At 30.7% G+C, this 16,113-nt stretch overlaps 1 protein-coding gene across 1 annotated transcript in view; it reads right to left on the bottom strand.

The window, feature by feature from the left end:
* HSPBAP1 (HSPB1 associated protein 1) overlaps positions 1 to 16,113 on the bottom strand; it is a 41,191-nt gene that overhangs the window by 15,964 nt on the left and 9,114 nt on the right. Inside the window, exons 3-5 of the mRNA XM_067288415.1 lie at positions 11,840 to 11,976; positions 8,950 to 9,082; positions 2,597 to 2,716 (exon numbers count right to left, since the gene is read on the bottom strand). Of these exons, the coding sequence (XP_067144516.1) occupies positions 2,597 to 2,716; positions 8,950 to 9,082; positions 11,840 to 11,976 (390 nt within the window). The remainder of the gene's footprint in view (positions 1 to 2,596; positions 2,717 to 8,949; positions 9,083 to 11,839; positions 11,977 to 16,113) is intronic.

The following is a 16,113-nucleotide window of genomic DNA, read 5'->3' as shown; positions in this document are numbered from 1 at the left end:
GTGACTGCTCTGAAGTTGATGTCCATAGTAGGTGCACTTGGGCAAGTGGGCTTCGTAGTGGAAATGAGGCCCTTAATAGAATTCAGAGTATATCTGTGCTCAAGTGCCTGCTGTAGAATGTAACAACATTCCTTCTCCCTATCCTAAATATTGGAGCAATGGGTAAAAGCCCTTCAAATCAAGGTGTTAAATGCTGCCAATTTGTAATGAAAAGGGTCATGTGTGGAGATGAAAATGAAAAATGGATGGTAAGTAGGTTTCAATATATGCTAGTTTTGAAACACCAATGGTCAACTTATATATATAGATCTAGAAGGCACCCGTTCCACTGCTTTGCTCCAAACTGAGTGCAAGGCTGTAGGGGTTGTGGTTGTACTGTTCGATGAGATGAGGTCTGGATGGTGGTGCCAGACAATGAGTATTGTCATCTACGTATCTCAGATAAAAGGCAATGCAATAAAGAAAGTATGGTGAAACTGCAGCTTCCAACTTGTGAATCCTTTGAATGTTTTCATCTACCTTCCAGTAGACATTTTCAGCTGGAATATTACAATTCTGTAAGAATATTCTTCATTTAGAATCACACATTCATCATGGTAGATGTGGCACCTGGCTATTGGTGGATACAGATGATGTCATAGAATTTGTGTCAGAAGAAACATCATCAGCTAAACATTAACCTTGGCCCCACCTACAGAGAAATTGCCAAATCTTCCAGTTTTTGTTTGGCATTTAACCTACCCTACCATCTTTTCTCTCCTTCATAATGCCAAGGACCTCAAAAACTGGCACCACCTTCCAGGAATGTACTGTTTCTGTACATGATCACAGATGCAATATCCCTCTTGCATACATTGGGGTTACATACAGACACAAATAATCATGTCTCAAAGAACACTGTGAAGAATCAGACTTTCCATCGATGCCCCTTTGTATTGCAAGTAAGGTTGCCTGTCGAAAGAGATGTTACCCACCAACATTGTCCCATTTCAAGTAGCCTATAAGGAAAGATCGGCTCTGCCAATGTGGATCATGTTTAATGCAAAGATGAAAAGGATGACAAGAAATACTTCAATATTTCTATTTATATAAGTGTTTATTATTTGTATTTTTACAATATGTTTTAAATGTATATTTTATTTTCTGTGCCCTTTTACTTTGAAAAAATTTCAGTTTATATAGCACATACTATCTCTACACTGAAAATTAATGAAAAATATATTTACATTTTGAAGTTGACCACTATCTTGTTCCAGTCTGCCTATCTTCCCTAAGCTTGAAAGTTTACAGTGTCTCATGAAATTCTGATTTTTACACATTTTACATTAGTTATAATCACTATTATTTAAACAACAATTATTATAATTTAAAATGATTTGATTTGCTACTGTATATTATTTTTTAATTTTTCATTCCATACCAACTTCTAATTATATTTTGTTTTGATAATCTTAATGTCAATATTTAGTAAAAGCAAATTATTTTTATTTTTAAAGATTTACAACTCAGTAATGCTTAATATCTTATATAATTTTAATATTCATCATGAGTATTAATGATCTTTAATTATTCTTTAGTGAAATACAGGTATACCTGACCTTGTGTTGGTAATTGGTTCCAGGAGACGCAACGTAAGTCAAATTTACTTGTCACTAGGCTAAACCACAAATTACCATTCCCAGTTCTGTATTTTATTTATAAATGCATTTTTAATAATATATGGTTAATAAGAATCTATTTTAAGCTTACAAACAAATAAATTTTAGTTTTTAAAATAGTAGAGAAAAAAGTAATCTAAATTTACGAATACATATACAGTACGTACAGTACATACTTGTAAATGTACAGTACATGTTTACAATTTAGTGATGTTTACAGTACATTGCAGACTCTTTATTTGTGAATGTGGTTTCTCTAAGACATTATAAAATAAGATTATTTTTTAAGGTTAAATAACAAATACAGTTATTAAAATTATTTTGTGATAGTAGAAAAGAAACTAATTTATGTTAAATTTACCAATATCGAGTGGTGCTGACAACGACGCCAAACGGTAGATATTGGAACTACCGTGGAAAACGCCAATAATGAGCACTTAAAGACCGCTAAATAAGACGACAACACAGAAACACAGATGTTTTCATGTTTCATTCTCTAGGATTTATGATGATTGTATTAACATTTACTGTAAATGTACATATTTTAATGATTTTATGTGATTTTAATGTTTTTTAGTGATATCATGACTTCAATATTTGTGGCAGACAGATGTAAAGTTGAATAAAATGACTTAAACTTGATTTTTATTTTTCCATATACTTTTTTTGACCAAAAAAAAACGTATAATCGAGAACAACATAACTCGAGCTATACCTGTGTACATATATATAATTACTTCTAATGTAGTAAAATTGTTTATTCTAAATACAAAAAAATGCTGCAAAACATGTATTTATCAATTAAATACTTAATTTATCAGTTAAACTTGTAATATAGAACTACTGATTTAAACTATAATAATTTACTTCAATTATAAAATAACTTATTATTCTGAAGCTAAATTTGTTTCAATTTACAAAAATATAAAACAACTTACTAATTCTATCCAAGTATTTATACTAATGGATGGTTCAAGACATTCCACATAATGCCACCAAAGTGGAGGTACACACAATACTTCACCAGGTTCCAAAATAACAGGATGTGGATGTGAAAACTAATTAATAAATAATTTTATTACATTTAGATAAAATAAAATTTGAAATTAATATTCTATCAATAAACATTTTATTTCTAAATAAAAATTTAGATGTGGAATGAAGAGAGAGCAAATTATTATACAAAATTTGGTTTTTATATTTAGTATAAATAATCAAACATTATATCTATATTATTTAATAAGTCGTAAAAATAATAATAATTACTAAAATTGTAATTAAAAATGTTATGCTACTACAGAGTTTATGTAGTTATATTTTATAGCATTTACATATTCTTGCAATCTTGTTTTAAGTTTTTGTTTTGTTTTGCCTATATAAATATATTGTACAGAAAAGAAACACCTAAATTTATACATAATATCCACTTCATTTAATAACGACAATACGAAAAACATTTTATTATTATTTTCCATCTTGTTTCTTCGTATATGAACTTTTTCTTTCCATTTTATGAAAATTATTGTTAATACTTACAATTATAATTTAATGAAATTGAATAAAATTAGTAATAATTAAATGGACTAGAAGTAATGTTAAATATAAAAAATTTTTCATTAAGCATTTTTCAAAATATTTACAAAAAATATGTACAGGTGTCGTCAGAAAATTTCCAGAGACAATCTAGTGGAATAAGAAACAACACATTATTGTGCTGCAATTTGAAAAAATTGTAGACCTATTAATTCCCACTGCCATCTGCCCGTCTCCTTAATCTCGAGAATGGAGTTACATAGATGAAATCCGAGACCAGACATGGAAACCTTAGGGGCAGGAGGCCTCGATCAACTATAAATAAACATCTTATACAAACAGGAAGTCACATTACTTCAATTTAAAATGCTTTTCTCCTGAAAGCAGTTAATACATGACAAGCATGACTCTCTTGTTAAAGAAAAAGTATGATGTACTGTACATGGCAAGCCACTACTAATTTGAGGTGGAAAGTATATATTTTAAATTAAGTTAGTTAAAAAATATGATTAAAAATTGCAGCCCAGCACTGTGACAATGTCACAATAAATAATTGCTAGTTTATTTTACAAAATAATGTTTCATGTCTTCAAGAAAACCTTCAATTGCATACAACATTCCTAACTGCATCCTCCTTGAATGCAATGTCATGAATAGATTTACAACTTCATCAATGTCAACATGAAAATTGTAATGAATGAATTACAACCAGTCCTCTAAGGTAACATTCAGTCATTGTAGCTCTCATGTGGTTTCTCAGTCTGCTCAATATGATGGATGACCTTTTGCCTTCATATGATAATGTGGAAATTATGGCACAGTTTTAGCAGCACAAAAATGTCCAGAAACATATCTAGACTGCATGTTTTCACCAATTCAGTTAATGTGAATAGCAACTCCTCATCTGCATTTTTGCTAATCCAATACTTCCATAAAATCATCTCATTTCAAGAAGCTCAAAACTAGGCAGGTCATCACAATACATATATCGACGACTCTGACAAGTCAAATACGCTTGAAAATATACCATATTTACTCCCATATAAGATAATCTTGATCTTGCATGTAAGACAAGGTGTGACTTTAAAGATCAAAATACAGAAAATCAGATTTATTAATATAACTCTAATTTTATTCCATTTAATCACAAATAAAATATAAAATAAACATAAAAAACACATTTGTCCCACAAAAATTATTGTCATTTTAAACTTTAAGGAAAAAATCTTGTAAAATCGACAACATAATTTGTTCATGTAAAGCTGGACAATCGGGAACCTTTTTTGCCAATTCTTAAGAGTCGAATCCACTCTCCATCGATTACATTTATGAGTTTCTCCGATTTTTGATTTCCGAAAAATCATCTGTTTTCACACGGGAATGGATTAAAACTTATATCAGGCTCGTTTCCGTGTGATTTTGGAATTTCAATTTGGAATTCAATTCAAAAGCTTTGCTTTTCCCATTGCTATTGATCTTTACTCCTGACAATACACAAGAACGATTCAAATGACCCAGATAAAATACTTTGTTTTTAAACACAAGAAGGTGAGCATCTGGTAAAAAATGCAAATACATGGTTCACAAAAATTATTTGCAAAAACGCAAAAAATCCTTCACTTGCACATATAGGACAACCTAGGTTTCTAAAGCAGTGAAAAATGAATAAAAACCTTGTCTTATAATATGCGACTAAATACAGTAATAATACATTATTAACATAAGTAAATAATGTATCTTACTAATTGAGAAGAACTGATTGTTGACAACATAACCCCCTTTGTAACAGGTTATGCCTAATACGATTAAAGAATATTTGATGATGATGATGTATCTTACAAATTATACTGTAAAAATTTTAATATATACATATGTATTGGGAACAATGTAATCTAGGACTGGGTCACCATTTATCACATTATTAATCAACAGTTTATACAATAAAAACAAAATTCAACCTTAAGACTACCACATTTTTATTGTTAAACAAGTTTAAACATGAACTGGAGCCAAGCTTTGTGATGTATTATAACTTTACATGGCAGAAAAAAAGGGTCTACAGAACCATTAGACTCCCATTGACAATGTGCATAAAAATATATAGATTCATAGTAAAAAATTTCAAATAAAAAACAATTTTAAAAATACAGATTTTAGAATAATGATGTAATAATCCGACTTTTCCCAAAATTCGATCGTTGATGTTGTCATACTTGCTCAGTGGCTGTTGTCATCTACTACCTGAGAGAATCTCCTCTTACACTTTCCCAATGGCAAAAATGATGCATTCCCGTGATCTGCTGACTTCTTGGCTGAACAATATCATACTGATATCAAAATTGGCCGCTGAAGAGTCAGTCGTCACCAATCCCTCGATAGTGGAAAATCATCACTCGATCTCAGTCCCAAGCTCTGCAAGTCATCATCCTTTTTGGATATGTCTGCCCATGAACATCTATTGGATACTTATCTTCTGGATATCTGAACTGTTTCCTGATCCTAACCTTTCTTTCGTTCAACCAGAGCGCCCCAAACCAAGACCCTTCACAAGATCCTCTATAAGGTATTTATCGCCACACAAATTTTATGTAAACTCTCTCTTTCTCGAGAACCATGAAATTAGGCCTATCTAACCATATTTTGGCTATTGCCCTCACTATCCAGAATTTATGTATTGTAATATAACGAGTTTTTCATCCTTTACAAATAAACGTTGTTTTGTTAACATGGTCTCTGCGTGAGTCACTTCCAGTGCACTGTCTCTCACTCCATCCTGAATCCAATTGCCCGCGCACATGGCCGCTAGTGTGACCGAAGCAACACGCCGTCTCGGCTTCCGTGTCAATCGAGACACGATGGTGTCTATCCTGACGAGGCACTGAAGAGGTATCGACCCTACAGTCACAATACTATGTATCGTAAAATATTTCTTTTAAAAATAAATACTAGTAAAAGCACAAAAGCTCTACTACTATTTTAATCTTTATTGATATATCCTATTATCTGAATCTAATGTATTCCTGAAAATGATTCAAATATTGGATATTCAAACAGCAAAAAGTCTTTTCCATTATTTCTTTTGGAAAAATCATAATTTGTTTTTGATCCACCCAACCTACTTCTCCAAATCATATGAAAATACTGGTAAATGCCTATTTACCTGATCAATGCGTATTGTAGCATGATATTACCCATTACAAACTCTACCTTTAACAAACACTTAATGAATTCATTAAGGATATATTTGTAACCAGTAATATAACAAATAAATTTATTTAATGCCCCTATTAGAAACTGTATAGAAATTGCATTTTAATATACAGTAACAGCAATGAAAATGTTACAATGATAATATACATTTGCTCTTAAAATATTACTGTATAAAAACAGAACAGAGATGAAAATAAACAAACAAGAAAGTGAACCTAACGTAATGAATTTTGAGGGTATATTACTAGTATTATTAGCAAGGTTGAGGCCGAAATTTTCAATGCAAAAACATGTACGTCGGACGTTTGGCGCCGCTTTCCCATAAGCCTAGAAGTTTGGCAATGGCCTTTGGAATGTCAAGCATGATTCCACTGACTTTCCAAACACCATTGTCAAACTTCTAGGCTTACAGGAAAGCAGTGCTGAATGTCCGACATACACATTTTTGCGTTGAAAACTTCGACCTCAACCTCACTATTATTACAAACAAAATTATGAAACTAGAACACTACAAATACATTAGTAAATCCAGTAAGATATTTAATATAACAATGAAAACTATATAGTGACAAGATATGGTATTCAGGTAAATTACAAATATCCAGTTATGAGAAGTTAATACAATTGAAAATTATATACTGTTTATACTAAAAATAAAATTTTTATTTTTAGTATAAACAGTAAATGTTTTTCCAATATTACTATTACTTTATGTTTAACAGACTTTTGGTTTGAATCTTCTATTGTAATAAAAGCAAGTTGTAGTCCATACAAGATAAATATTTGAGTGATGTTTCTTAGATTTATCTAGAGATGCCTGCTCTACAAGAAAAGAAAGGCTTTATCAAAGAATTAAAGAAAATATTTGCTCTACAAAAGAATCTTCAACAAACAATCGGGAATCTGCAAAAAGTATTGTCAAATGTTTTTTCTTTTGTTCATTTCCATGCAAAGTTTGTTCTTCAGATCCCTACAAAATAAAAAAGCATTTTTTTCTTTTTTTGTATGGATCTGAAGGTAAAATTGTAAGTTTCAAAAAATGTTTAAGTTTTGACTCCCAGAAACTAAAAGCAGAAGCATAATTAAGAGAATTAGTAAAAAAATTGAATTGAATTTATCACAACAAATTTGTGCATTTTCTACATTTTTATAATATATTTTGACAACAGCAACTAATGCATATTTGAACATGCATACAAAACTTTTTGATTAAACATATTCAGTTTATTGTGAAAGCAATTTTAGTTTGAAATATACCTTTATAGACACACAACCAAACTTTTGATGTACAGTGGATGATCGATTAACGAACAGTTTGGACTACGAACATACCAGATAACAAACACTTTCACAAAAGATTTTTATGTTTGGATAATGAACACCTCACACAACAAACACAAGAAGCAGAGACATAAAATAACAAATACCAATTGGTCTTCCCTTGTCTTCAGGCAACAATTCGAAACTTTTCGGAGCGCGGGAGACGTCGACATCAATGCTCCACCCAGTATCAAAAGTTTGGATAGTATTCCTCCAAACTTTGAAACTCTCCCTTGTAATTCCATTTTATTTTTTTGACAGAAACAATTTTTTTATAGTATTTGCGAGACTGTTGGGCAGGCACTCGTTAAGTTTTGTATTGGTTTTTATTCTCGGAAGGTAAGAGTATAATAGCAAAGGTAGAGAGTGGACAGATGATGTCTGATGTTGCTGGGCAGTATGGCTTGAACAGGTCTCCAGTAGGCCACAGTTCAATCTTATCTAAGAAAGATACAATATATATAATCAAGAAGACTCCAGCAGCTAAAGGAGTAACAAAAATCACATCTGAGAAATAAAGAATATTGAAGAACTCATAATGGAACCTAAAACAAATCTGACAGCAGAACATCAAGAAACTCAGTGAAATATGTTTTCTTCTGAAAAAGAGGATTAACGCCAATATCTCCTATTAAAGATCTTTTGAAGAAGTGGGAGAATGTCAGAACAATGGTCTTAGAATGGCATCCAAACCAGGTTGAGGTTAATAGGCTTAGGGATCTCTACAATTACAATGCTATTAATTACTTCTGAAAAATCCTGAAGAAGAGAGAAAAACAATCAACATTAGACAGATTCTTTAACTCCCACAAACTGGAAAAACACGACTAACAAAAATGCAAGACTGTGTATATATGTATTTTTATTATTACATATAAATAAACATAGTAAGAAAGTATGTATTATTTATTTTTTGGAGTTTCCAGAACGAATTAATCAAATTCCCACAAAAACCTATGGTAAATTGATAATCAGTTAATGAACAATTCGGACAGTGAACAAAGTCTTGGTACAGATTAGGTTCATTAACCAATCACCCACTGTACACAATGAAATTATTATTAACAACAAAAATAAATATATCAGTAATTAAGTGTAATTTACACAATTAATTATCAAGTTATGTTAACTTTTGATAATAAAGTTAAGTTTTATGGTGAAATTTATAATCAATTGTTTTATTTATAGTAGTACTATAATTTAATTAATTTGTTTTTGCTTATCTTACTTGAAATTTTGAATGTTTCTTCTGATTAATTCTTTTCAAATTGACTGAACTAAAGACACTAGACTCTTCATATGGAATACGAGTAGGATAGAGAAATTCGCTATCTTTTGGAGGAAATAATACCCATAATTTCCTGTATTGATATAAAAAATTAACAATCATTAATGACAATTTGTTTATTAAATAATGTCTATCAAACATATATTATTACAAAATTTTATATTACAAGAAATTATAATTTCATGATTTTCATTTCTATAATTATACATTAGCTAAAGTTCTTTTAGCCAATTTATTAATTCTGTTTTATGACTAATTTATTTTTTTTTATGACAAAATGTATAAAGGAAAGAATTGCATTTCTGTATTCAATATAAGTACCAAAATGCAATTCTTTTCTTACTTCTAAACTTGCACCCAATTGCAGAAATTTCAATGAAATATTCAAATTATTCAATTTAATTTTTAAAATATTTTCATGTTTTAGTACAGTTCATCCAAGTATCCTGAATATATATATATTGTGTATTTAAAGTAGATTTTATAATCCTCGGGTACAGAGCATTTCATAATGTTTTTTTGAAGTTACAAAAAGTCACTACTGAACTTATCTTAACAAAACCAGCACCATTGTCTCACCACTGTTGCATGACATTGCTGAGCTAGAAGAACAGCAGTGTCCATTATTGACAGGCCCATGTTGCAAAAGGTGTGACAAGAACTGAACAATAGTATCAATGTATGCTGTGTCACCTGTGACACATATTGAACATTTGTGTTATAAAAAATTGTTTGAGTTCCTGTCCCATTTAGTGCTGGTTTTGTTGAAGTGAGTTCAGTATTTCTCTTGCAGTGACTTTTTGTAACACCAAAAAACATTATGAAATGCCTTGTATTATTATATACACATTATCTGTAAATGTATAGTGTGATTAATTAGGAAAAAATAGGAACATATACAATATTTATGAATGTATAGGATGTTTCTATTTTCTGCATTGCTTGTTCTATTGATCTATCATTAAACATTACAGTATCATATAGGATACTGACAATTCTTATTTCATAATATTGATCCAAGCAAAAAAAATCACATGATACTTTTCATAGAATAAATCATAGCATTAAAACCATTTCAATGCTATGTTACTAATTAAACACTAGTCATATATATGCATTAAAATGGTAACTAATTTTTAAAAATTAATAATATATTCATTATTATTTGTGAATGTCATTGCAAATATAAATTTATTGATTATATTAAAATGCAATTTATTTTTATCATTGTCATACATTAGAACAGCATTAAAATCTTATTCATTGATAAATTTACCATAAAAATTTTATTATTTTAAAATATAGTAAACTTTTACTCAGCTGCATATAAACAGAAAAACAAAAATGTCTAATTCTAAACCTATTCAAAAATACAATTTTCATACCTGAAATTATGAAAAACTATAATATACATATTTATATTACTAGAAACATATAAACAATGAAAGTTATAAATTAGTCTTTTATTAAATCTATAAGCCAGACACCCTATATATACAATATTTCAAAAAGAAAATTTGAATAATTTAAAATGGTACCGATGTTAATTATTATCTGAGAAGTATGTGATGTAGATCGATGGGATAACTGTGAGTTTCATCTCCCATCTGTATTCAAACACACATATATACATGTATGTATGTTTAATGTAGATCAATAGGAAACTCAAACAGTTATCCTATTGATCTACATCACACACACACACACATACATACACACACGTACATACATACATACATCAGTTTATCAGTGTTAAGAAAATATTTAAGAATTAAAAATCAAAGTTAAATTATTAAATTTATTTATTTTTAAACCATAATTTAAATCCTACATCACATTCAATATTAAATTCTTAATTAATTATCTGAGCATTATAAATAGCTCTTTTTTTTATGACTTATCATACATTGTCACTCACTCAGAGACTGATGAACATTAAGTATTTATTTGTAACATGGTAAACATGGTATACATTTCAGGCAGACAAGCTGTCCCTCTTCAGCCATTACAATCACTAAATTACAAGCATGTAATCCATAATTGTAAATCCATATATCTTGTATCAATGACTTTCCATTAACCATTTGGTTACATGAAATATAAAGAATTTTAATTTTCTGTCCTTTAATCTATAGCTATATAGTTGTTTACCACACAGATTATTTTTAAAATCAATCCACAAACCTAAGGTCATTAGTCATTAGATCAGAAAATAACAGATTAATTTCAAGCAAAAGCACAGTACAAATAATGGGAAAATCTGACCAATGAGCTTAGATTTGTGGATTGGTTTTTAAAATAATCTCTGTATGGTAAACAACTATATAGTTATAGATTAAAGGACAGAAAATTAAAATTATTTATATTTTGTGTAACCAAATGGTTAATGGGAAGTTGTTGATAAAAGATATATGGATTTACAATTATGGATTACAAGCTTGTAATTTACTGATTGTAACGGCTGAAGAGGGAAGGAGAGCTTGTATGCCTGAAATGCATACCATGTTATAAATAAATACTTAATGTTCATTGACAGTGTGTGATAAGTCCTAAAAAGAGCTATTTATAGTGCTTAGATAATTAATAATAGTAGAACAAAAAGCATAATATTAATAAATTCTTAATTCTTTGCAGTTTTATCTAGCATAATTACAGCAAATCATTCTTTTTTAATCAGGTTACCTGGCACTTAACTAAAAAAAAGTTTTAATTACATGTTGATGTCTATTCAGTACTTAAATACAATTTTTCTTAATAACTATAAGCTTTTAGAGAAAGTCTACTAGATTTTTAATATAACAATTTCAAATTTTTTAAGAAATTAAATTACCTGCCAGTCAGCTGGGCTACTAAATTGCATCCATAAGTATCCTGATGACAAGGGGTATGTGCACCTTCACTTCCAATCCACCAAGTACTTTGATGTCCACATCTTCCAGGAAAACCAAATGATGACCAATCCACATCCTAACTATACAATTGAATTATTTCAAAATGATTGAATAGAAATTTATTTTTTTTAAATTATTTTCTTTGTTATATTATATTAATTGCTTCATATAAACAAGCATTAATATATGTTAGCATTAATTAATTTCTTAAGATTGCCAAGTACTGTAATTTTGAGTGAATAACCTGCAGCAGAATATAACCTATAATACCGTGCAGAAAACTGCAAGAACAAAAATAAAACCTTCATGTAATCTGCACCTCCAGAGTAGCCATTGAAAGCAAGATATAAAGTTTAGAAGTTACCATCTCAAGTACTAAAATATTGCTGTTTCATTTGTTAACAAATCATTGTAGATATATATAAAGAACTAAGCCCAAATATTCTATAATAATCAAGAATTTCAGAAGTAATTAATAGCATTGTAACTGTAGACATCCCCAAGCCTATTAACCTCAACCTGGTTTGAATGCCATTGTAAGACCGTTGTTCTGACATCTTCAAAGGATGTTTAAAGTAATAGCATGTATCGGCATTAATTCTGTTTTTCAGAAGAAAACATATCTTGCCAAGTTTCTTGGTGTTTTTCATTCAAGAGTTCTTGGCGTTCTTCTGTTGTCAGATCTGTTTCAGGTTCCAATATGAGCAATGTTCTTTATTTCTCGGATGTGATTTTTGTTACTCCTTAAGCTGCTTGAGTCTTGTTGATTATACTATATCTTTCTTAGATAAGATTGAAGTGAGGCCTACTGTAGTCCTGTATAAGCCATACTGCCTAGCAACTTCAGACATCTGCACACTCTATACCTTTGCTATTATACTCTCACCTTTCGAAAATAAAAACCGACGCAATACTTAAAGAGTGACCACCCGACAGTCTCGCGAATACTATAAAACAATTGTTTCTGTGAGAAAAATAAAAAGCTGGAATTAGAAAGGAGAGTTTCAAAGTTCGGAGGAATACTATCCAATCAGTACATACCGGGTTGAGTGTCGATGTCGACGTCTCCCGCGTTCCGAAAAGTTTTGAATTTTTGCCCGAAGTCGAGGAAAGATCAATCGGTATTCATTATTTTACATCGCTTCTTATGTTTGTTCTGTGAGATGTTCGTTATCTGAACATGTGTTCATTGTCCGATCATAAAAATCTTCTGCGAAAGTATTCGTTATCCAATTTGTTCGTTAACTGATCACCAACTGTATATTTTGTTGGTTTGTAAAATAATGTTTATTACAAAATTTGACTTCAATTTTTTTTCGTACAAATGTTTGAGGCTCCTTGAAAGTCAAAGTCCTAAGCAACAATTTACATAGCTTTTTACTTGTAAATCCAGCCCTGATAGGACAATGTCAAAGCTGATGTTTTTTAACACAAAGGGCACAAATATGTATAGAATGATCTCGCTCACTTGTTTCGATACCACATAATGATGTATCCCAATAGCAATAATTGTTCTCCTACTATAAAATTTCTTGATAAACAGCTACAAGCGCATATATCATTATATCAGACAGTAGTATATGATTAATTTTACATTACTAGTTACAAGCAACCCAGATAAAGTAGCCATTTTGTAAAAATGCAGCACTCTCTTTAGTTCATGAAAAACACAAATACTGGTGTGTTGTACAATGCCAGACTTAAGTCAAGGTATAACTACAGAAAAAATGTTTTATTTATGTACTGTTCATGCAGTAGCTGTGTTTAGGAACTTCTGACTATGTGATATGTATATGGCAACCTTCTGTAGTGTGTTGTATATGATGTTGTGAAGCCCCAATGTTTCTAGACTTTTGTGTAATGTACTATACTTTGTAATTACATCTTACAATATGTAAGTTGATGTTGGAAAAATAAATTTTTTACGTTTTCATGATCTGTCCATAGATGGCAACACTGATCGTTTTTGCTGTGAGCTCCCTCTTTTTTTTTTTCCGCCTTTTTGTTCTCTCTTCAGATGTGTGAAGTTGTAGTGTTCCTTCTTTTGTGTAAATTAAAGTTTTTTGTTAGTTATAACAGTGTCTGTTGCAGATTTAATCATCCAGTTTCAACAGGTTATGGGCCCAGATCGCTTTAACTGTGCAATGGAACTTTCTAGACTTCACATTGGATATTTAGAAGGCAAGTCTAACTGGTCGACTTGGAAATATAAAATTTGCATCGTGTTAAGGAGTATTCCTGGTGCAATGGACGTTGTTGAAGGAAAAATTTCGAAACCGGAAGAATTAGATTCCGACGCTTCAAAGGAAGAAAGAACAAGGTATGAGAAAGAACTATTAAATTTTACTAATTACGACAGTAGTGCCTTGTTAGTTCTAACTTGCAATTTGTCTGAAGAAACCTTAAAGAAAGTCATGCGTTTTACGACAGCACGAGGCGTCTGGTTAGAATTACATAGATTATTTGAAGGCGTCTGTGAGGACAAGGCTTACGATCTTTGTATGAGATTTTTTGGTTATAAACGTCAAGTTGGAGATGATATGGCCAGCCATTTATCAAAACTAAAAAACATTTGGAATGATTTGAATGTAGAATTGACAAAAGACAAAGGAATGGAAAAGTTGCCAGATTTATTGTTAATTTGTAAAGTCTTAGATACTTTACCTGACGACTATTTTTCATTTAAGTCAAGCTGGCTTCTTATTTTAAGAAAAGATCGTACTATAGATAATTTAACTGTTCAGTTGTGCTCGTATGAAAGAGCTTTAGTTTGTAAGGACAATGAGAATGAAAATCAGGAGGTCTTAGTTACTAACACAAGTAAGAAGCTGTTCAAATCTAAACCAACGGGAAAGTCTAGTTCAGATATAGTTTGTCACTATTGTCACAGATCTGGTCATAAAATAAAGTATTGTTTTAAAAGAAAAGCAGATAGTAAAACTAAACAAGAAAGTAAAGAGTTTTCTGCAGGATATTGTAGAGATAATAATTGTAATATGACTCTCTTGACAATTATGTCGAATATAGTACTTAGTGAAAATGATAAAGACTGTTGGTATGTGGACAATGGAGCTACTAGTCATACTACCTATCAACGAAATTTGTTTTGTGATTTTGAGCACTTCAAAGATCCACATTCAGTTACCACAGCTAATGGAGATAAAATATCTGCAATAGGTAAAGGAACAATTGAAGTAGAAGCATATGTGGACAATACATGGAATAAAATTACATTATGTAATGTTTGGCTTGTACCGGATCTTAAGAAAAATTTATTTTCAATGTTAGCGGCTCAAGATCGTCATCACTCCAGTTTATTTATATCAAAGGCTGAAGAATGTAAATTAAAAGTTGATGGACACGTAATAATAACTGGTAAACGTAGCCGACATGGAGGTCTTTTTAAGCTTAATTTAAGAAGTGTAACATGTAGTAAGCCATGTGAGGTAAATGCAGTTACTAAGTCAAATTTATTACAGATTTATCACGAGAGGCTGGGTCACCAAGACAAGAGACATGTGAAAACAATTGTAGAGCGAGAACTTGGTGTTAAAGTCCACTTAGATAATGAAATATGTGAAGGATGTGTTTATGGCAAATCTCATAGATTAAAGTTTGGAACACGTCCACGTGCTACAAAACCGGGTGAACTGATACATACGGATGTATGCGGACCGTTTGAACCATCTATGTCTGGTTATAGATACTTTGTTTTATTTAAAGATGATTTTTCAAGAATTCGATTTATCTATTTTATTAAGAAAAAGTCTGAAGTGTCTGAAAAGCTAAAACAGATGATAACTGAAGTTAAAGTTACTGGACATACAGTCAAAGAAATTCTGAGTGATAATGGCAGAGAATTTGATAATGCTATTGTTAGAAAAATTCTACAGAAAAATGGAATAAGACAACGATTGACTATGCCATATACTCCAGAACAGAATGGCTGCTGTGAACGTGAAAATAGAACAATAGTCGAGGCAGCAAGGTCCTTAATGTATACTAATAAAACTTTCACCCAAAAGCTATGGGCTGAGTTAGTAAATACTGCAACCTATATCCTAAATAGAACAAGTCCATCAAGTATTGAAGGTAAATCGCCATTTGAACTGTGGTTTAATAAAAAACCAAATATTAAACACTTGAGAATTATTGGAAGTACCTGCTATGCCCATGTACCCAAACAACTAAGAAAAAAATGGGAGAAGAAAGC

This window comes from Centruroides vittatus, unplaced genomic scaffold, assembly GCF_030686945.1.
Source record: "Centruroides vittatus isolate TY-2023 unplaced genomic scaffold, ASM3068694v2 scaffold_861, whole genome shotgun sequence".
Lineage (NCBI taxonomy): Eukaryota > Metazoa > Arthropoda > Arachnida > Scorpiones > Buthidae > Centruroides > Centruroides vittatus.
Note: the sequence above shows the minus strand (reverse complement) of the source record. Positions and strands in the feature narration are given on the sequence as shown.